Consider the following 20,332-nt stretch of genomic DNA (forward strand, 5'->3'; position numbering starts at 1 on the left):
CCAGGAGGGAGGACACCTGGCCTCCAGGGTGACAGCAAAGACAGAGCAGAGTAATTCCAATATGGAAAATGTGATGTGACTCAGGAGTCCAGGTCCCAAGTGCTGACCATCCTGGGAGTGTTGCCAGGGAAGGTCCTTTGTGCATCTCTCTCTCCAGCCTTGGAGAGTAAAACCCCTGGGTTCCCACCTTAGGGCTGACAGTCTGTGATGGTCATGTTGAAGTCAGAGGCTGTCCCCGTTAGACACTGACTGTACACAAGCACACACACACACAGACACACACACACACACAGAGTCAACAACATTTATGGTGTATCTACAAGGCAGGCAGGCAGGCAGGCAGGCAGGCAGGCAGGCAGGCAGGCAGGCAGGCAGGCAAGCTCTGGCTAAGGCAGACACACACCCTTTGCCTGGGCTTTCTCCTTCACACCCAGTGCATGGCTCCTCCCACTCCCAGCTCCAGATGATTCCCCCTACCCTACCCCAGTCCTTCCCCCCTCCAGATCCAAGTCTAAAGGTGGGGACAACATTGACAGCCAGAGACCCAGGGGCCCTAACTTCCAAGCTTAGTCAAGCCAGGGCAAGAGAGAGGTCTGCGTGCCCAGGCCTCAGCACCCCCTACAACCCTCATTAGTTTGCACTTGGGACCAAAGAACCCTCTGGCATAGGCAAGGGAAATGAGAGACTACTTTTACCTGCAGTGAAGGCTAAGCAAAGGGTAAGGACAATGGCATCTGCTGTGCCATACCCCTGCCCCATCACTCCACCCCTGGAAGGGCATGGGTGCAGCCCCCACTGCCTGCCCTGGAGAGGTAGGAGGGACTGGCATCACCCAACCACAGCCTGGCCAGAGACAACTTAGCCAGTCCCCCTAAATAGCAGGATGGGGAAAAGTGTTAAGGAGAAAGGGTGGCATCATGGAGACCAGGACACTGACCTACTCTGCCAGCCTTGCCCGGCCTCTCTGGGGATGGAGCCAAGGAAGCCCAGCAAATGGGAGGGGCAGAGACCCAGGCGTCCTGGGCCGCCCCGCCCAACCCCCCTCCTACCCCCCCTCGCCTCCTAGCCCCAGGGCACCGAAGAGGGAGCCGGGCAGGGGCAGGCGGCAGGGGAGGGAGGAGCAAGGGCGGGAGGGGGAGGAGGGAGCCGGGCAGGGAGGGAGGTGGGGGGTGGGGAGGGAGAAAAAGAAAGAAAATATTTTCCGTGTCCCCGCCTGCAGAGTCAGAGTGCGGTTTGGGAGAAAATGTGTCGGATATTTTGGGGCGGTCACGTGGGCAGGCGGGCTCCTAGAGGCCCCGGGACAGTCCCAGCCTAGAGCCTTGCCCCCCCGCCCCCCAACCCCCATTACCACGAGCCCCTGACACTGCGACGCTCCATCCTGCGACCGCCTGACGCCGGGACCTCGGGGCTCCTCGGCCTTCCTTCCCCCTCCCTCCCCCTCCAGGTGAGTCAGGCGGGGAAGCAGGCTTGTCTGCCCGCTCGGACGCCTGGGTCCTCCGGAGCGGTGGGATGGGCGAGGGAGCGCTGCGGACCCGGGTCGTTCCCTCTGGTCTTGTTAGGGTATTCGCAGGGCTTGAGGGGGCTTCCTGCCCAGACTTGGGGGTCAGCCCCGGTGTGCGAAGGGAATAGGGAAGCTTTTTTAGAGAGTCTGGGGATGGGCTTGGTTATCTACCCTTCATTTTGGTAAGCAGCGTGGGAGGGCATCTGGGGAAGGGTCTTCAGCCCGGGAGCATTTCTCCTACTTTTGTGTTTGGAGCCTGAGAGAAGGAGGGGGTCCCCCTGTGGGGAGGGACTGGACTGCCCTCTCTGAGGCTTCCCTGGGAAGCTCTGAGGGGTGGATTTTATGGTCCAAACTAGTCCAAGTGGAATGGCACAGCTTGGACCTTGGAAGGGCAAGAGAAGGGTCCTTGGCAAATGATCCCGGCCCTCTGGGTCCAGAAATTTGGAGGGACAAGTGGATAGAATAGGGGGTCTGTGAAGTGTCCTTGGAACACCAGTCCAAGGTTCCTTCTGACATATCCCCAACCATAAGTGTGAGTCCTGGCTCCTTCCAGACAAAGTGGGGGACTCCTCTGCAGTATTCTTGAGGGGAGCCCAAATGGAACAAAGGAAGAGCAGGAAGACAACAGACAATGGGACATGGACCCAGGAGTCCTAGTCCTGGAAGCTGACTGACACTGCCTCTGTCTTTAGCAGTTACAGCCCAGTCCCCTCAACCTGACCCAGTATGTAGGAGGGAATCTCTGCAGGTGGCCAGAAGGTAAGAGTGTGTATGGTTGGTGGCCTGAGGGGATACAGGGGCGTTGGAAAAAGGGTCTATAGGGCAAGTAGCAGAGGTGACTGTGTCCCTTCAAGGCCCGTGTCCAAGGCAGCTGAAATCCCAGTCCTCAAGTCCCAAACTTCTGCCCTCACTGTCACTCCTCTGATGCTGAGTTGAAGTTGAGGATCACAGCCAGTAACTAGGGGCAGATTATCCAATAGGCAGAGTAAGCACAGTGCTTACCTTGCTTACGAGATCATCTATAGTGAAAGATATGGTGAAACCCATGTGAAATTGTTCACTGCTGATTAGTAAGTACAAGTAAGCTGTTGCTTACCTTGCTTATTGAGCCATCTGCCCTGTCAGGGATTGTAAATTTAGAAAGAGGTTTTGATTCTGTAGGAAGGTGCTGTGGGGTTGGGAGAGAGACAGATGCCAGCCATACTTAGAAGCAGACTCTTTGATGTGGTGACAAAATGTAAAATTGTTCACTACAGATGATCTGGTAAGCAACGTAAGCACCGTGCTTACCTTACCTATGGATAATCCGCCCCTACCAGCACCCCACATCCTTAAGGCAAGAAAAGAAGAGATGAGGATGGGGGAGGGGCATGGGGGGAGTGTGTGCAGGGTGCTGGGGTATCCCTTCCCAAATAGACACACACACACATACACAGACACACACAGGCTGTGGCTCAGAGCCTGGCAGGCAGCACAGGGCACGCCCCCCAACCTGGCACACCCCCACCCCTGGCTCAGAAAGCCACCTAACTGGCACCTCCAGTTCCCCCTCTGCCCCACCCTGCCCGTGCCCTCCGATGCCCACACACATTCCACTGGCATTGCCTGCCTTCCTCCTGGGCAGTGCCCCTCCCTGGGGCCAGTGGGGTGGAGGGAGGGCACCTGGGGATGAGAGGTGGAGACTCAAGGGTCTGGACTCCCCCAGGAGTGGCACAAGGCCAAGGAAACCCAGGCTGCCACCGCTGCCTCCTGGGGAGCAGGCTGGGGGCCCAGGCTAGAGCAGAGGATGCCTGGGTTCTCCGCCCAGGCTAGGGATGGGGTCATGGAAAAAGGTGGTCGTGTTTATACAGAGGGGAGGGGGGCAGCGGGTGGAGAGCAGCCGACAAGAGAGGCTTTGTTCCAGGCTCTGGAGCGGGCAGGGCGGTAGGGAGATGCCCCCCCTCCATCCGGCAGCCCCCTTCATCCATGCCCTCCCCTCAGCTCCACCTCAGCTCTAAGAGAAGCAGCTCTGTAAGAGCCCCTTCTCCCTAATGACCCCCCACCCCATCTGAGGTGCCATCTCTAGAAGAAAGAAGCGTTCTCTCCCTTCTACACGTTCCCCAAAGAACTAAGGTATCTGGGTCCCTAGTTTAGGATTTCATTTTGCACTCTGCACCAATGTCTTCAATTCCTGGTCCCTTCCTCCACACCACACTTGAGACCCTCCCCTTCCCTTCCTAGCCTAGGCAGAGAAATTGAGGCTCAAAGGTGGGATGAATCTCTGCCCCCTTCCTCTCTTCATTCAACTCCCAAGTCCCTCCCTGAGGCAAAATAGGAGGAAGCCAGGGAGAGGTGGCCTGCCCTTGGCTCTTTTATGAGTTTCATTACCTGATGAGGACCAAAAGTCTGAGCATCCCTGTCTGGGATCCCCCCTCCCCCCCTGCCCATGAAGTCCTCCTGCCCCACCCTTAGATCTTTGTATCCCATCTCAGGTGAGAGGCAAGACAATCAGGGCCAGAACAGAGCCAGGCTCCCAGGCTAAGCTGAGTCTGGGGAATATGGGTGGGAGGGGGGGCCTCTAGTAGCTTCTCACCCTTGGCATTGGAGGGGTTAATCTACCTGGAATGTGGCCCAGCCTGTTGGCCTGTTGAGCTATGGCCCAGGGGCCTCAGGGGCCCCGGACTCCTGGCTCCACCTGGGTTCTATCAGGGGCAGGACTTTAGGGAGTAGGGGAAAGAAAAAGAGAAGGACCTTAGGGGCTTGAAGTTCAGACTTTTAGGGCCTGGGGAGACAATGGGCTAAAGAAGCTGAGCGTGCTGGGCAGATGGGTAGTGCCTGGTAAGGGGCAGGGGATGCTTCATGCTTTGGGGCTGAGTGAGAGGTAGTGGTGTTAAGGTCTAAGTTCCAGCAACCACCATAGCAATTTAACCTCGGTCTTGAAGGCCAAGGTAGATGGGGCATAGAAAAGAAAAAGAAGAAAAAGGGGGACGAGGGGGAGGTACAAAGACTGAGAACTATTGATTCTAGAAGTAAATACTGATGGAAAGAGATACAGAAATACCCGTCACCTACCTCTGGGCCTGCCCACTCGGTAGTGTCTATGTGTTTCGCTCTCTGTTGTCCTCTACCCTTCTTCATGTCAGCCTGTTAAGATTCTGGCTGGTGAAGGAGGTGCCCAGGCCCTGGTGACTCTCTCTTCCAGGCCCAGTAACTCCCCAAAGATGTGAGTAGCTCTGGGGCTCCTAGGAAAGTCAGCCTTTTGCAGTTAGTATCAAGAGAGGAACCATCAGCCTGGCCCAAGGATTCTCATTTCTGCTCTTTGGCTTCTTCTCTCCTGGGCTCCAGTTAAAAATCTCGTCTTAGGGAACAGGCTACATCTGAGGTAGGGGAAGATGCAGAGAGGGCTTTCAGAAGCAGGGAGCCCAGAAAAGAAAGAGAAAAGGAGATGGAGAAACAAATTATGTAGAAGACAAGGAGAGGAGCTCCCCGGCATTGCACCGGGTACAGAGTGGAGGTTTATCAGTGTCTGTGGAATTGAAGGACAGGGTGCAAAAGTGGTTAGGAAATGAGGGATAACTGGAGACAGAGAAGAACTGGGAGGGGAAATTGGAAGTATTGAGGAAGACAGAAGGAAAGGCTAAGTAAAAGAGATAAGGAAACCCTGGTGGCGTGGTGGTTAAGTGCTACGGTTGCTAACCAAAAGGTCGGCAGTTTGAATCCGCCAGGCGCTCCTTGGAAACTCTATGGGGCAGTTCTACTCTGTCCTATAGGGTCGCTATGAGTCGGAATCGACTCAACGGCAGTGGGTTTTTGGTTTATGGAAAAAGAGAAGGTACAAAGAAAAATAATATGAGATACTTATATAGCATTTGGCGCTAATTTGGTGCAAACAGTTAATGTGCTCATCTGCTAACTGAAAGGTTGGAAGTTCGAGTCCACCCAGAAGTGCCTCAGAAGAAAGGCCTGGCAATCTACTTCAAAAAAATCAGCCATTGAAAACCCTGTGTAGCATAGCTCTACTCTGACACACATGGGGTCATTATGAGTCAGTGTTGACCCCATGGCAACTGGTTTATATAGCATTTAGAATGTGCCCTACTTTATCCTGAACACTTCCCATAGATTATTTAATCTTAACAATAATCTTATGACCTGGGCTCTATTATTACTATTCATGTTTTACATATGAGGAAACCGAGGCCCAGAGAATTTCAGTAACAGGCTCAGGGTCCCACAGCTAGCAAGTGGTGGGGATAGCAATTCAAATAGTCTGGCTGTAGAATTTGTGCTCCTAAACATTACACTATAGTTCTTTCCCAGGAGTTAAAGGGCCCCAAAGTTACAACAGATGTATGTATAAATGTATGCAGTTGTTGTTAGTGTCATCAAATAGATTCAGATTCATAGCAACACCGTGTGATGGAATAGAATTGCCCACAGGGTTTTCTGGGGTGTTATCTTATCAGAGCATATCACTAGGTCTTCCTCCCTCGGAGCCACTGGGTGGGTTCGAACCTCCAACCTTTCAGTGAGCAGCCAGGTGCTTTACCTATATATATATGTATGTATCTCCAGGGTGGTAGAGAGTTTGAATCTTGGCTCCACCACCCACCGCTTACAGCCATGTGACCGTAACCCAGCCATTTAACCATAGTTTCCTGGCCTGCAAAAATGGGAATCATAGTTCCTATTTCACAGGATTCATGTGAAGCTTAAATCAAATGTCCAGCCCAGTGCCCGGCATACAGTGGGTGCTTATCAAGTGCCCAGCATACAGTGGGTGCGTAATAAGTGGCCGCTTCTCAGCCTAGGAGTCCTCAGACCATTATTCACCTCTGAACCTCAGTTTACACTTCCTGGAGCTAATCTGGAGAGTTTCTCTGAGCTGCATAGCCCCCTGCCCTGCCTCTTTTACCCCTCTACCATGCCCCTGAGCCTGAGCAGAACAAACAGGAGTAGCACAGAGGGACAAGGCTTCAACTGAGAGAGGGGTCAGTTGGAACCTCAAAGTGACCATTCTCTTACTCCCCCTTTTTCTGTTTCTTCCTAGGACTCTTGGAGCCCCAGTGAGCAGGCCAGGCAGGGCGGGCACGGAGCCTCCCAAGCTGGGGCAGTGGGTATGGGCGGGGGCTGTGGCTGAAGATCACCCCTACCCACCGCAGACCCCAGGGGACTCAGCTTCACACACCGCTGCTGCCATGGCCACCAATAAGGAGCGACTTTTTACAACTAGTGCCCTGGGGCCTGGATCTGGCTACCCAGGGGCTGGCTTCCCCTTTGCCTTCCCAGGAGCACTCAGAGGGTCTCCACCATTCGAGATGCTGAGCCCTAGCTTCCGGGGCCTGGGCCAGCCTGACCTCCCCAAGGAGATGGCCTCTCTGTGTGAGTCTCAGGGATCTTGGGAGATGAGGGCAAGTGGAAACAGGAGGGCACTTGGAGGGTGGGTGATACAGAAAATTGGCACCCCAATTAGGAAAGAAGGCAGGGTTTGATCTAATGTAGAAGGTGGCAGTGGTGGTAATGAGGGGGTTTGGACGGCAGTGGGATGGAGCAAACGAAGTATTTGCAAATGTGAGGTCTCCTGTTCAAATAGGATGAGGAAGTGGCAGGCCTAAAATTGGGGATCTAGAAAGTGTAGCTGGCTGAAGGCTGACATTTCTTACTGAGTCAGTCAACTCGCAGAGGAGAACACCTTTGCGCGGGCAGCCAAGGGCGGGTCTGGTGAAGTCTGAGGCTGCTGTCTGCATGCAGTGGCAGGTGGGGGAAGCTGGACTGGGAAGTAGAAGAGTCTGGAGGCCAGTCAGGTGGCTCTGTGATTAAGAGGTGAAATTGTTCTGAATTAGGAGGAGGTTGCAAAAAAGAAGAAATCTAGTGCTAGGTGTCTAAAGATGTGTGGGCTCAGGAGACTCTCCTGCTTGGTTCTGGGAAGGATGCAAACAGTCGCAAAGAAGATGGCTCTTACGCCACAAGTAATCTGGGGAGGTGGAGAGGGTATTCCAGAAGCATCTTCTCTTCCAGTCATGTGGGTTCTGGACTCCTCCTCTCCCTCCAGGTCTGGCATATTGCCCACGCACCGTGCAGATCCCTACTTGTTCCCCAAGCCTGCCCTCTTTGGGCTAAGCCTTTGAGTGCTGACAGCCAGGCAAAGCTTGAGCTTCTCCTCCTCTGGGTCCCCTCTCCTCTCACTTTATAGTTATTCCTCCTAGCCAGGCCATTACTGGTGGGGGAGCCAATGGCCTGGGGGGCTGGCATGCTAGGTTTAGTGGGGTAAAGGGTCAGCATGTCAGCTGTTGAAGAGAAGGCCTCACTTGAAAAGAAGGGAAAGTGACTGGAAAAGAAATTGAGAGAGAGTAACAGTTCTAGAGAGACAGAGACAGAGATGAAAAGATAAAAAGAGAAAAGACATATCCTTTATTGCTCCACAAACTTAAGGAAAGAAGTGGAAGAGAAGGGACCCTGCCTTCAAGAGGGGGGCACTCGGGGTGTGTGTGTGTGTGTGTGTGTGTGTGCAAGGGGGTAACTAGACTAGGCTGGCAGCTCCACTGGAAAGAATGTGCTCATCTGGAGAAGGTGTGTGTGTTTGTAAGCACATGTGTGCGAATGTGGGAAGACCACGTGCAGTGTGTATGCACGACATCTTCCTGAGACTCTGTTCATATACAAAATTCCTGTGTGTGCAACAAAGAGTCAGTGTGAGGAGTAAGGAGGTATTTAATAGGGCTGCTGATGGTGTGTCTGGTGTTCGGTGAGGCCTGCCAGTGGCATGTCTGTAGTCCAACAGGGGTTATTTGGGGGGCATGCAGGTGAGCAAGAGAGCACAAAGACCCCCTTTTTGGAAGCCCCAGCTGGGCTTCTCCCTACCCCTTTTTCACCTCCATGAGTCTGTCCCAGGGGCCTGGGGAGGTGGGATGGAACCACTCTCCCCACATGAATATACTTCTTGCAGGGAACCATATAACTCAGTCTCTTGGGACTTGATTTCTCCTAGGTTCTGGGAGAGGCAACTAAAGGAGCTGAAGTTAGGAGGGAGAAGAGAACAAGAATGGTAGTGGGGTGGGAATGGCTGGGGAAAATCCTGAGAGCCAATAGTCAGTCCCCAGCAAAGTTCTCCTTGTGCCCCTGTGCCCTGGACATGTTGACATCTAGGTCAGGGTTCAAAGTGAGGTTAAGGGAGGGAAGGGGTCCATCCCCAAAGGCTGCCCTGAAGGAGGGGGGCTGCGAGGAGAAATCTGAGGGAGGAGCCAGAACTAGGGCAGGTAGCTGGGGAGGGTGCGGCTGGCAGAGGGGAACAGGCCTGGGCAGAGAGGCAGTGTTGGGGTAGGGAGGAAGGGGAGGCTTTGGCCCAGAAGGCTTGGAGGGGGTGGGACATGTTTGGAGGGGGTGGGGCATGCAGTGCTTTGTGGTAGTAGAGAGGGAGGCAGAGGAGGGGGGAGGGATTCTGGAGTTTGGGTAATCTCCCAAAGTCAGGGTAGCCAGAGTGAGAGGGTGCTGTTGCTCATTTCTCTGACCTGCAGTCCCTTTTCGCCTCGCACCAGCCAATGGAGAGGCATTAGAAGCTTACGTCTGATGCCAAAGCCATACTCACCTAGGGTCTGTGTCTCTCTCATCACCCTGTGTTTCTTATTCTATGAGAGGCAGAGTAGTCTGAGAAGGAGCCTGGAACTTCTCCCTGGGATTGGCTCCTAGATTCTATTGCTGGGTCCCTGGCACCTCAGGGATCTCCTTGTTGAGAAAAGCAGTCCTGCCCCACCTCTTGGGGCTCTCCAGGGGCCGGAGTGGGTGAGGCAGGCATCTCAGAACCATGCAGAGGAGGAAGGGAGAGGTGAGGAGAGCATGTCCTGGCCAGGCAAGCACAGGCCTGTGTGCATGAGAAAGCAGAGGGGTGTGTGTGTGTACATGAAACCTTGGTGTCTGTGTCCCCGTATCTCCACGTGAACACTAGTATGTTGTATGTTTACTTTATCAAAAGTACAGGGGAACGGAGTGTGATAGGAGGGAAAGGAAGCCTTGCTCTCCTCCTTTCGAGGAGATAGCTGTGGTTCTGAGGACCTGGCTCAGTTTGTCCTTTGTCCCTGGTGATGGTGCCCCAGCCATCGGACTGTGTGTATGGGACAAGCACACAGCTCTGATTTCACTACATTAAGTCACATGGAGAAACTGAGGACAGGCTGGCACAAGGAAAGAAAGAGTCCTACTTTAAGAAAACTGAAAAAGAGAGACTCACAGACCGAAACAAGATGAGGGAGAGATACACAGGCCAAAAGGCGCAGACACAGGGAGAACCCAGATGCTGGGAGAGGCAAGGAGAACAAGCAGGCGGGTAGGGGTGGCAAACAGCGGCAGTGAGGCCTTCTCTAGGAAAAAACCCCAGCCTACTGCCTCCTTTCCCCTCCCCTCCCCTGCTCTCTCCTCCTCCAGCTCCAGCTCTAGGCCGACACAAACGGGGCTTTGATTGCAACAGGAAACCTCTCCGGCGGGGGGAGCTGGGCAAGCCGCCGCCACTGGGGCCCAGGCTGCACCCCCCTCTCCTGGCCCCCTACCCGGTCCCAGCCCCCATCCTACCCAGTGCTCCTCACATCCCTGCTTTGGGCCCCGTCCTCCATTCACACCTCCCTACTCCCCCCCTGCTTCTGCTGTCCCCTCCTCCAGAGACCCCTCCCATAGCCCTGGGCTATCCACCCTTCAGGTGGGACTCCAAAGTTAGGATTTACCCTTTGAGGCAGGCAGGGCCTGCTTTGCTTTGAAATGCCCACTCTTCAATTTTTGAGTGAGGGTTTTGTAAGAAAAGGAGAATTTAGCTAAAGGAATTCAGAGCCAGTTATCCTTAAGCCCTATTCAGAAAGGGGGGCATAAGGAGTTAGTTGTCTCTCCCCCACAGTCCCTCGCTGGCCAGACTCATCCTTGCCAGGGTGGTAGGGACTCTGAAGGTTGACGGTGCAAGACTCTGAGTGCTAGCTAATAGCCTTGTTGGTGGGGAGGGGTACAGTCCTGTTTGCCTCTGGGACCTTGCCTTTGTGAGGCTCTTACTGGAGGTGGGGGTGCTCCTTGGTGGTGGGGATCATAGGGAAGGGGGTGAGTCAGGCAGCAGCCCCCCCTTATACTCCCACCAGACTGGCGGAGAACATCTGGTTCCCATGAAATGCTAGAAGGCTAATGGGTCTAATTGCTGCAATAAGGGCTGGGGGGACTTTGGGGAAAAGTGGGGGCACCAGATTCCCCCCATCCTCTTATATTCTCCCCGAGGTTGTACTAAGTCTGTCTAGAACTTGGACTTGGAGTTGATGGGAAGGGTGGGCCAGACACCCTAATGCATAATCCCAAAAGCCCCCTTCTCCCTGCGATGCCTGGGAAGCGCACACAGATGGGTGATGAGGAGTGGGGTGCATCTGGTAAAAAGAAAGGGGGGCCACTGAGGACTCATGGCTTCCTGGAGCCCTCCCCCTACTCCTCCTGTGCCCTACTCCCAACCCTCCTCCGTGTGGCCTGGCCACTTCTGGTTCTAATTACCAACCAGGCAGGCCTGACTTAATTGGGATCTTTCAGATTTCGGAGGGGGAAGGTGGGGGGGAGACTGACTGACAGCCTGAAGTTGACTAATCAGGGCTCATTCGCCTTTGTTTTTGGGGTGCTCTCCATTTCGTATTTATGTTGTTGCCACTGGCCAAATTCCAGTTCAGAAATGTATCACCCCCTTTTTTTGGGGGGGGGGCTGGATTCCGAAGTGGGGTATTTGGGGCTCAGGGGCAAGAACGAGAGCTCACTCAGGTTTGAAAAGAACACTGCATTCCCTCTCCATCCCTGCTTCAAACCCCACAGTCAGCCCTGCCACCCCGCGTCCCCCCCATCCGCAAGCCCGGCCTTCCTTCCCAGCCCTGCCCCCCAGCCCTGCCACCTCTCAGTCCCCGGCAGCCACCCGGGCCCCTCCTCCTCGCCCGCCTTCCTCCCTACTCTGGCACCCCTTCCTGCTCTTTATTCTTCCAAACTGGCCCCCCACTCCTGCAGCACCCCAATGTGCCCCCCGCCCGGTACAACAGATTCTTAGAAAAGTGCGCCCCGCCCTGGCCCAGCCACCGCCGCCGGGCGGGGGAAGGGGCTGGGCCGGGCGCCGCTCCCGTTCCCGCTCCCCCGACGCTCCCCGTGCGAGCGGCGCTGACAGAGCCGGCTGGGCAGGCCCGCCGGGCGGCCGGGAGGACGGCGGGTGGGGTGCGGGGGAGGGGGTGGTTTCCGGGAGTCGCCGCCGCTGGCGCTGTCCCCGGGCTAGGGCCCCCGCTTCGGCCCGGCACGGGCAAACTCATGACGTGGCCAAACCCCCGCCCCCCTCACCCCCTCCGCCGAGCGAGGGCGCTCAGTGCCCGGAAGGGGCAACCCGGGGAACAGTGAAGCGGTCCTTGGAGATTTGAGGGGCACTAAGTTTTAAGTGTGGCGCGGCGCTGAAGGGGAAGAGGGGCAGTTGTTGCCTGTGGTGCGGGTATTTAATAACCCTGAGGACAGAAGTGCTGTTATTGCCGAGGGGGCACTTGGCACTTTGGGGGCAACTGGCGTAGTAGAAACTCTTGGCACTCTGGAGGGCAGTTTCGTCCGAGGCTCACTTGGCACTGAAGGGACAGTTTTGGGGGTAGTTTAATGGTATGAAAGTGAAGTATAAGATTCGAGGAAGAGGCAGTGAGAGAGGCATTTGAGGCGCTAGGGAGCGTCAGTCGTGGGATGGCGCTTCGAAGACTTGGAGGGAGGCGGCCCGGGACGCGGCGGAGGGAGCACAGCTTCGGCTAGGAGGGGTAGACTCTGGGCCGAGCTGGAGGGGGCGGGGGGACTCCGCGGCAGCGCTGGCGACGGCCTGGGCGGGGTGGGGCGGGGCCGGGTCAGGAGGAGGTGAGCGCGCCCGGCCACCCGCCCCGAGGGGGGTTCCCGGAGAGTTCACGGCGGGAGCGCGCTCCGGCCCTTGGACCGGGGGTGGGGAGGACGGGAAGGAAGGAGGAGGCTGCGCGCGCTGAGCCGCAGGAATGTACTGTTTGGCCTCAAGCGCGCGCTCGTAGGGAGAAGGAGGAGCCAGGCCTGGGAATGAGAGAGGGATGGGCGTGTAGGTAGCTCAGGTCCCCAGGCACTAGAGGACTGCCGCGCGCAGGGGACCGCCACGTTCTCCTCTCCCCAATCATACTTGACACGCCTGCCTGTATTGACTTGTGTGAAAGAGGGAGTGTTGGCGGGCGAGAGGGGTAGAACTCTATGAAAAGGAAATGCGTGTGCTTGGTTCCTCCACTCCTTCCCCCATCCTCGACCAGGGCACGCGCCTAAGTGCAGATGCGTGCAAAGCCTTCGGGCTCTGGAGAGAGATGGCTTGCAACCGTTCTCTCGAGCTAGGTGTGCTTGCACACACGCGTATGCATATATGATTTAAGGTGCATGCAGGCATATATGTGCACTATCGCATGCTTGCAATTGCGTGGTGCCTGCCAAGATAAACGCATGCACGAATGTTTGTCTAAGCAAGCTCGCGCGCCGCGCAGCGAATTGTATGTATGTGTAAGTGTGTGCGCTCCACTCCCAGCTCTGATCATCTTGGTGCCCGGCCCTCTCCGCTCTCCAAGCCCCACCCCCCACCCCTCCGGGCTTCGCTTTTACAAAAGGTCTCCCCAGTGCTGGCTGTTGAGGCGCCCAGAGTGAACCGGACCGCAGCTGTAGCGGCAGCCCCGGCTTCGCGCCCCACCCAGTCCCTTTTCCCTGCTGGGGATCCCCCTCTTCCCCGCCCAGCCCTTACCTCCCATGCAGACCGGCGCCGAGTGCTAGCCCTCCCCCTCCCCCCTCCAGGAGCGGGGCGCCGCCAGGGGAGGAGGGGGAGTCGGCTGCGGGCCCTTGGTGTTCCTAGCACCCAGCTTCCCTCTAAGCCGGGTCGCCATGTACGACTGCATGGAAACGTTTGCCCCGGGCCCGCGACGACTGTACGGCGCGGCGGGGCCCGGGGCCGGCTTGCTGCGCAGAGCCACCGGCAGCTCCTGTTTCGCCGGACTTGAGCCTTTTGCCTGGCCGCAACCCGCCAGTCTGCAATGTAGGTACCGGAGACAGGCGATGGGGTGTGGGGTGCAGGAGAGGCAGGGGTTCACTCTTTCCGTGGGCAACGGGTAGAACTGGGGTACAAGCGGAGATACTGGCCCTTTAAATGTGAGGGGCGGGTGTGGGAAAGTGGGGTACTGGCCCTTTAAACGTGGGGGCCTCAGCGACTCTTTTGGGTGTGTGCAATAGTGTTTGGAGTGTGTGTGGTTTTTATGGTGGGTGTTTAGCTAGGATGTATGGTTGTTGCCACTCCAGAGTTCCTGGGGGTAGGGAGAGACCGAGATGTGTTGGTAGTTGTGCCCGCAAGTCTGCCGCCCGAAGGACCGTGGGTGGCGTTTTGTAAAGTCCGTGTGGGAAGCTGGGAGTGTAAAAGATATTTTGCAGAGCGTGCGAATCCCTGGAGTATGCAGCACCTTCCCTAGGGCGTGTGGGTGTAGGTGTAGGGGTTTCTCCACGGACTGTCGCCCTCGGACAGGGTTGGCAGGTCCGCGTGGCCCTGTGTGGGGGATGTTTGTGGCGTGAGGGCGGGAGGGCGTGTGCCCCTGCGTGGCTGCGGGGGCGGTTTTGGAAAGTGATGTGTGCGAGAGTGCATCCTGTGTGTCCTCCGCGCGGCGTGGAAGGGGCTGTGCGCATAGGGAGAAAGCTGGGCTCTGCCCCCACGCCCCATTTCAGAAAGAAAAAAGTTTGTAAATGTGTGTTGCGGTTGTGTGAAGAGCAGTGACTTTCCCTATGGCTCCAACCCACACAACTTCAGCAGGAAGCGGAAAGTTTAAAGCAAAGTCTGTGTGTGCAGTGGGGTGGCCTGGAGATGGCAGTGGGAGTACAAGTACTGGGTCCCCAAATATCCATCCTCTCCCCTCTGTGAAACGGGAGATGCCAGGCCTGGGGCCCTGGAACCCCTTTCCAGACCGGTAATAAAAAGCTGGGGACTGACTGAGAGGCAGTAAAAATGAAGTCCAGATGAGAGGCGTCTTTGAAGCCTGGGCCACAGTGCTTGGCGGGGGTGAGGTATGGGGAGGGGCCGAGAGGGAAGCCTGAAACACCCCCCCAAATTTGCCCTGGACTGGAGCTGCGCTTGCAGCCCCGGTGCGGACGTCTAGGAACGAGGGGTGTAGGGCACGCTCAGAAGGGGCGGGCGGCGGGCGGGGCGCGGGCGCTGGGGGAGTGCGCACGCCGGGTCACTGAGCCCCCGCCAACGCGCCTCGCTCCTTGGCACTCGGCAGCGCTGTTTACAAGTTAGGCTGTTTTTTTTTGTCTTTGGTTCTAGAACAGAACTGCTCAGATTTAAAGACTGGGAGCCTGAAGAGGGAGGTGGCAAACAGGAGACCGTAGTCTTGGTTGGGATGAGGCAAGAATGAAAAGTGTGGCATTTAAAGGGTGGAGAAAGCCTCGAACTATTGCTTTGCACCAAATCTTTGAGAATTCTTAATCTTCCTCTCATTGCCCAATAGGATGGGAAACAAGGGTAGGTGAGGGTGGGGGCGAAGGTAGAGGCAATCTCCCAGGAAGGGCTTTTTGTGGGGGCTGGGTGGAGACCCCAGCCCTTTTCAGGCTGGCATTATGTTTTTGTATTTAAATTTGGACTAATAATTTGGCCTCTAGGGTCCTGGTGAGCCAGACAAAACCAGCCTCGGGCCTGCTCCCACACACTTTCAGAGGGAAAGTAGTTTAGACCTGTGTGTCTAAACCAGGGAAGGAAAGAGGTCCTCTGAGGGGAGGGCCGGATGGTGTGTTTGTGCATGTTTGGAGGCTGGAGTCTTGGTGCTGCGTTGGCAGGCTGGGTGTTTTTATGGTGGTAGCTGCTCACTTGCAAATACGAACTCCAGTGCTGGTGTTGCATATCGGCTTTGTGACTTGTGCATTCACCTCCCTCATGCGGCTCGAATGAGTGTGCCTTTTTGCCTGTGTGTTCCTCTATGCCAGGGTCTGGTCGTGGTATAAAAGCCCATCGATATGCCTGGTTTGTGCCCTATGTGCTGTTGTCATTTCAGAGAGTGTGTGTCTCTCCATTCTCCAGGGAGATGTGTGTCAGACCGAGAGTCCTGGGCTTCTCAGCCTGGGCCTCGCAGCTGGGAGCGTTTACAGCCGGTTATAAAGAGTTTGTTTGAAGCTCCGCTCAGCCTGGCCAGGAATTTCCTCAATTTCAGCAATTTGGGCTTTAAAAGGAGAAAAACCTAGAGCCCACACCCCTCCTCCTCAGCAGGGGCCCCTGCCCTGGCTTAGCCAGTCCGGCCAAGGGGTTCCTGCCATGGGCAGAAGCAGCATCCCCGTGGTGGGTCTTAGCCCAGGGCTGAAGAGGGAGTCCAGGTGGAGTAGATTCAGTTTGCCTTCTTGCACCGTCCACCCCCCAATTGACCTCAGAGTCACTGGGATGCGCTTTAGGGTTCAGGGAGCCGGGAATGTGCCACAGGGGTGTTGAGAATGGGTTGACAGTACCACTTAGATGGGAAAAGCTGCCCCCAGGCCTGCCTCCCTGTGGCCTCCAGTCTTATAATTGGCTGACACTGCCCCATGCTAGTCTGACCGCACCCAGACCCTTGCGTAAGAGAGGAAATGAGGCAGCGCTCTGCGGGCAGGAGAGCGTCAGCACTGGAGTGAGCACCACCCCACGCACAGGCCCTTGGGCAGACATGTACCCTCAGAGGACAACATGGTGGGCCTGTGGAGAGGAGGGGAGGTCCTGAAAGATATCCCAGCCCTCCCCACATCTCTTAACAGGAGCCCTTCTGGAGTCCCCTGCCCCCAGTCTTGAATAGACCCAAGTGCCCTTCTTTCCTCCCTGCTTTCTCTCCTTTTTCATGGGGGAATCTCACTCCAGCAGGATTCTTATGTTAATTGAGTGTGTGTGTGTGTGTGTGTTGGGGGTGGGGAGGGCTTCCCTCTCGTTGGGTGGATGGAGCTAGGCTGGAACCTAGGCATCCTGGACTTTCCTTCTGCCCTTCTGGCTGCATTTGAGCAGACTTCTTACCAGGCGGGCTGCAGAGGGTTAGAAAGAAGACGTTCATGAGCTGGGCGTATGGGATACTTTTTAGGGAGGTCTTAGGGTTTTCTTGCATTAAATCGGGCCTTCCAGGTTTGGGTAACAGGTTTTACAGGTTGAATAATTTATAGATTCTCCTAGTCTCTGAAGATCAACCACACACACAAAAAAGATTTACTCAGCAGCCCCCTGCAAAGAGGGTGCCCTCCACATGCTATCTGAGGCATGGGCTGAGACCCCTTTTGAGCTGTGATTGAGACACATCCCCTCCCCCATCAGCCCTGTATACCCACTGTCACCTGACTTCTCTGGTTTGCTGTACCCACCCCCAACAGTTCTACACCTGAGGATCTAAGCAAATACCCCAGTGTCCCATTCCCCAGCTTCTCTGCCTCATGGGCATTTAGATCTAGTTAGAAGACCAGAGAACCTTGCCTCCTCCTTTTACTGGTAGTGTGGCTCTGGGCTGGCCACTTCCCTCTCTTGACCTCAGTTTCTTCAGGTGTAAAATAAGGCCATTGCATATCCCCTGACCTACCTTCCTGACATCTATATCCCATTTGCTTCACTGTTTCAGTGGCTTTTGTTGAAAAGGACATTAGCGGTTATTCGAGGAATGGTAGGAGGGGTAAAATGTCCCTGGGTAGCATTCGGCTACCAACCAAATCTCTGGGGCAGTTCTACTCTGTCCAATAGGGCCGCTACGAGTCAAAATCAGCTCAACGAAAATGAGTTTTTTTTTTACCAACGAAAAGGATGACGGTTGGAACCTACCCAGCAGCACTGCGAAAGAAAGTCCTGGTGGTAATCTGTTTCCATAAAGATGATAGCCAAGAAAATCCTATGGAGCTCAGTTCTGCTCTAACACGTGGGGTCTCCATGAGTCTGGGGGCCGACTCGATGGCAGCTAACAACAACATGAGGGAGAAGCTCGAGGATTATCTACCCGGTACTACTTGAGAGAAAATGAGGTCCTGTTCTACCTACTGATTATCCCAGCAGGTCATTCTTCCAGCTGCCAGCTACAGGTGGCCTGTAATTGCCTGCCGCCCCCAAATCTATTGTATCATGGGGAGGAGGATGGTGGGAGGTAGACTACCTGACAAAGAGTGGCCAAAGTGACAGGGAAAGACCTGGGGGCTACTAGAGACTGCAGAACTGGCAGGGCCATACCTTAACTCACTTTATAGTTGGGGAAACTGAGGCCCAGAGAAGCTAACTTCTAGGATGGCCTTGGCCTGGAATTTAGAGAATTGAGCAGTGTCATATAGGGCTAGGGCTGGCATTATTGTGGCAGAGGTTGGCCAAACCAGGAGAGGTGGGCTAGGATCCCAATGAGCTGTAGTAATAGTGGTTGTTAGGGGGTTTCTTGGAATGTTTTCTGTAGGGCTATCCATGTTTGTTGGGACTAGTGCACTGTGGTAGTGATGGCGTTGTCACCACTGGGCTGGAGGAGGAAGTGGATTGGAGTATGTATGATGAGGACTCCTGGAGACCTGAGAGGTCCTTCTCCCCCAACCTTCACATCACTCCTTTCCCCCCAGCGGTGGAGACGCAGAGCACCAGCTCAGAGGAGATGGTACCCAGCTCACCCTCACCTCCTCCACCTCCTCGGGTCTACAAGCCGTGCTTCGTGTGCAATGACAAGTCCTCTGGCTACCACTATGGTGTCAGCTCTTGTGAAGGCTGCAAGGTGTGTATGTGGTGGGGGTGGGTGGATTGGGGTCTGGAGTTAACCTGGGTAAGATCAGAGACCAGGGGCCAGACCAGAGGGGTGAGTGCTGTGGGGGAGTGGGCACATGTGGGGTGGGAGGGGGCTCTTTTGCACACAGGTGGTTACTGGATTGACTACTGGGTTAGGCCCAGGGCAACCTGTAAGGCCTATGAGAGGCTGGTACTCCCAGCATCCTGCCTCAGTGACCACCTCCTACACCTGGCTGCTTAGCCTGTCCAGGAATTTCCTCAATTTCACAAACGTGGGCTTTAAAAGGAGAAAAACCCAGAGCCTACCCCCTTCCTCCTCAGCAGGGACCCCTCCTGTGGGCAGGAGCGGCAACCCCATGGTGGGTCTCGGTCTTCTTCCAGGGCTTCTTCCGTCGCAGCATCCAGAAGAACATGGTGTATACATGCCACCGTGACAAAAACTGTATCATCAACAAGGTGACTCGGAATCGCTGCCAATACTGCAGGCTACAGAAGTGCTTCGAAGTAGGCATGTCCAAGGAAGGTAGGCCCCTAGCCCTGCCTGGGCAGGAACACTCCCGTTCTCCCTGTGGTGGCCACCCTCTTCCCATCGGCTCCGCCTCTCCCTGACCTCTGAGACCTAGCCTGCCCTGGGGTACTGCCTTCTCCCTGGCCAGTCCTATTTGATTAGTTCCTATACCCAGAAGACCTCACCCTTTCCCCCTCTACCCTCTGGGCTTAATCCTTCCTCTAAATGAGTGAATGGGAATTAGGGTCTGTTCCCCTTGTTTTGTGGGGAAGTGGGGGGCTTGCCAGTCCCCTCCCCCATCCACAGGACTGAGCCTGAAGTGTATCTGGGGTGCCTCCCCCCTGCCATTGTGCTGCCAAGGCTATAAGTGGATATCCTGCCGCCTGCATATCCTGCCCCCCCCTCCCCAGCTCCTGCAGGGTGACAGGAAGGGCAGGATGGAGCCAAGTGGCCTGGGGAGGGAGCAGGGGCTGCAGGCCCTGGGTGGGGCTGGGGAGAGCCAGCCTGGGTGTAGGAGTTAATCTAGGAGATGGGGAAACTGAGGCACTGTTTGGGCCCAGGGAATAAATGTTCATGGTTGGAATTGAGCACGTTAAATCAGGGTGAGAGAGGACACCCAGACAAAAGTTCTGAGGGGCCTGACTCTTCTTGCTCCTTCCTCCACTCCTAAGCCGTGCGGAATGATCGGAACAAGAAGAAGAAAGAGGTGAAGGAAGAAGGGTCACCTGACAGCTATGAGCTGAGCCCCCAGTTAGAAGAACTTATCACCAAGGTCAGCAAAGCCCATCAGGAGACCTTCCCCTCACTCTGCCAGCTGGGCAAATACACCACGGTGAGGAACCTGCGGAACCTGTGTAGCCCTAGTGCAGGCAGGCGCTAGTCACTTTGGGGAATGGGTAGGGGTTGTGTTGGAGGCTGTGGTCTGGCACTGAGACAAGGAGACATCAGAAGGGGTACCATGGGAGTATGCAGAGGGAAGAGTTTGGGGTATTGGCGGAAAGAAAGAAGTCCCAGGAGTGAGCCTTAGTATGCCTTCCAATCCTCTCTTCTCGCTAGAACTCCAGTGCAGACCACCGGGTACAGCTGGATCTAGGGCTGTGGGACAAGTTCAGTGAGCTGGCCACCAAGTGCATCATCAAGATCGTGGAATTTGCCAAGCGGGTGCCCGGCTTTACAGGGCTGAGCATTGCTGACCAGATCACTCTGCTCAAGGCTGCCTGCCTGGACATCCTGGTAGGTTGGGCCTTGCACCTACCTCAGCCACCCAGCTGAGCATCTCCTCTCTGGTCTCTGTATCTTCATTCCTCCCTGACCAGCTCTACTGGAGCCTTTTACAACTCTGAAAGCACTTTACATCCCAGACTTGGCCAAATTCAAACCCTTTCCACAGCCTGACTCTTATATGAGACGCTCAACAATTCCTTGGTCCAAACAAAGATTTCCTGATCTCCCCCCAAACCGTGGACTCCCCAGACCTCCTCTACCAGATTCCCAAGCTCTTTTTCTCTTAACCCTGCCCGTAAGACTGGTCCTAGACTTTTGGACCCCTTGCCAACTCCTGTCTTCTCAGGACCTCCCCTTCCCAAGTATCAGCTCCTCCACCTCTTTGCAT

At 55.5% G+C, this 20,332-nt stretch overlaps 1 protein-coding gene across 7 annotated transcripts in view; it reads left to right on the forward strand.

Moving 5' to 3' along the window:
* Nucleotides 1-1,329: 1,329 nt before the first annotated feature.
* LOC100661118 (integrin beta-7) overlaps nucleotides 1,330-20,332 on the forward strand; it is a 37,840-nt gene continuing 18,837 nt past the window's right edge. Inside the window, exons 1-7 of one of the 7 annotated variants that reach the window (XM_064284169.1) lie at nucleotides 1,330-1,444; nucleotides 2,194-2,260; nucleotides 6,531-6,862; nucleotides 18,053-18,201; nucleotides 18,594-18,735; nucleotides 19,392-19,552; nucleotides 19,777-19,953. In XM_064284169.1, the coding sequence (XP_064140239.1) occupies nucleotides 6,679-6,862; nucleotides 18,053-18,201; nucleotides 18,594-18,735; nucleotides 19,392-19,552; nucleotides 19,777-19,953 (813 nt within the window). In that variant the 5' untranslated portion in view covers nucleotides 1,330-1,444; nucleotides 2,194-2,260; nucleotides 6,531-6,678. Of the gene's footprint in view, nucleotides 1,445-2,182; nucleotides 2,261-6,530; nucleotides 6,863-12,459; nucleotides 13,524-14,705; nucleotides 17,458-18,052; nucleotides 18,202-18,593; nucleotides 18,736-19,391; nucleotides 19,553-19,776; nucleotides 19,954-20,332 lie in introns of those variants that run through there. The other 6 variants (XM_064284170.1, XM_064284172.1, XM_064284167.1 and 3 more) reach the window with 6 other exon arrangements.

The sequence above is a fragment of the Loxodonta africana genome, chromosome 4, assembly GCF_030014295.1.
Source record: "Loxodonta africana isolate mLoxAfr1 chromosome 4, mLoxAfr1.hap2, whole genome shotgun sequence".
NCBI classification, from domain to species: domain Eukaryota; kingdom Metazoa; phylum Chordata; class Mammalia; order Proboscidea; family Elephantidae; genus Loxodonta; species Loxodonta africana.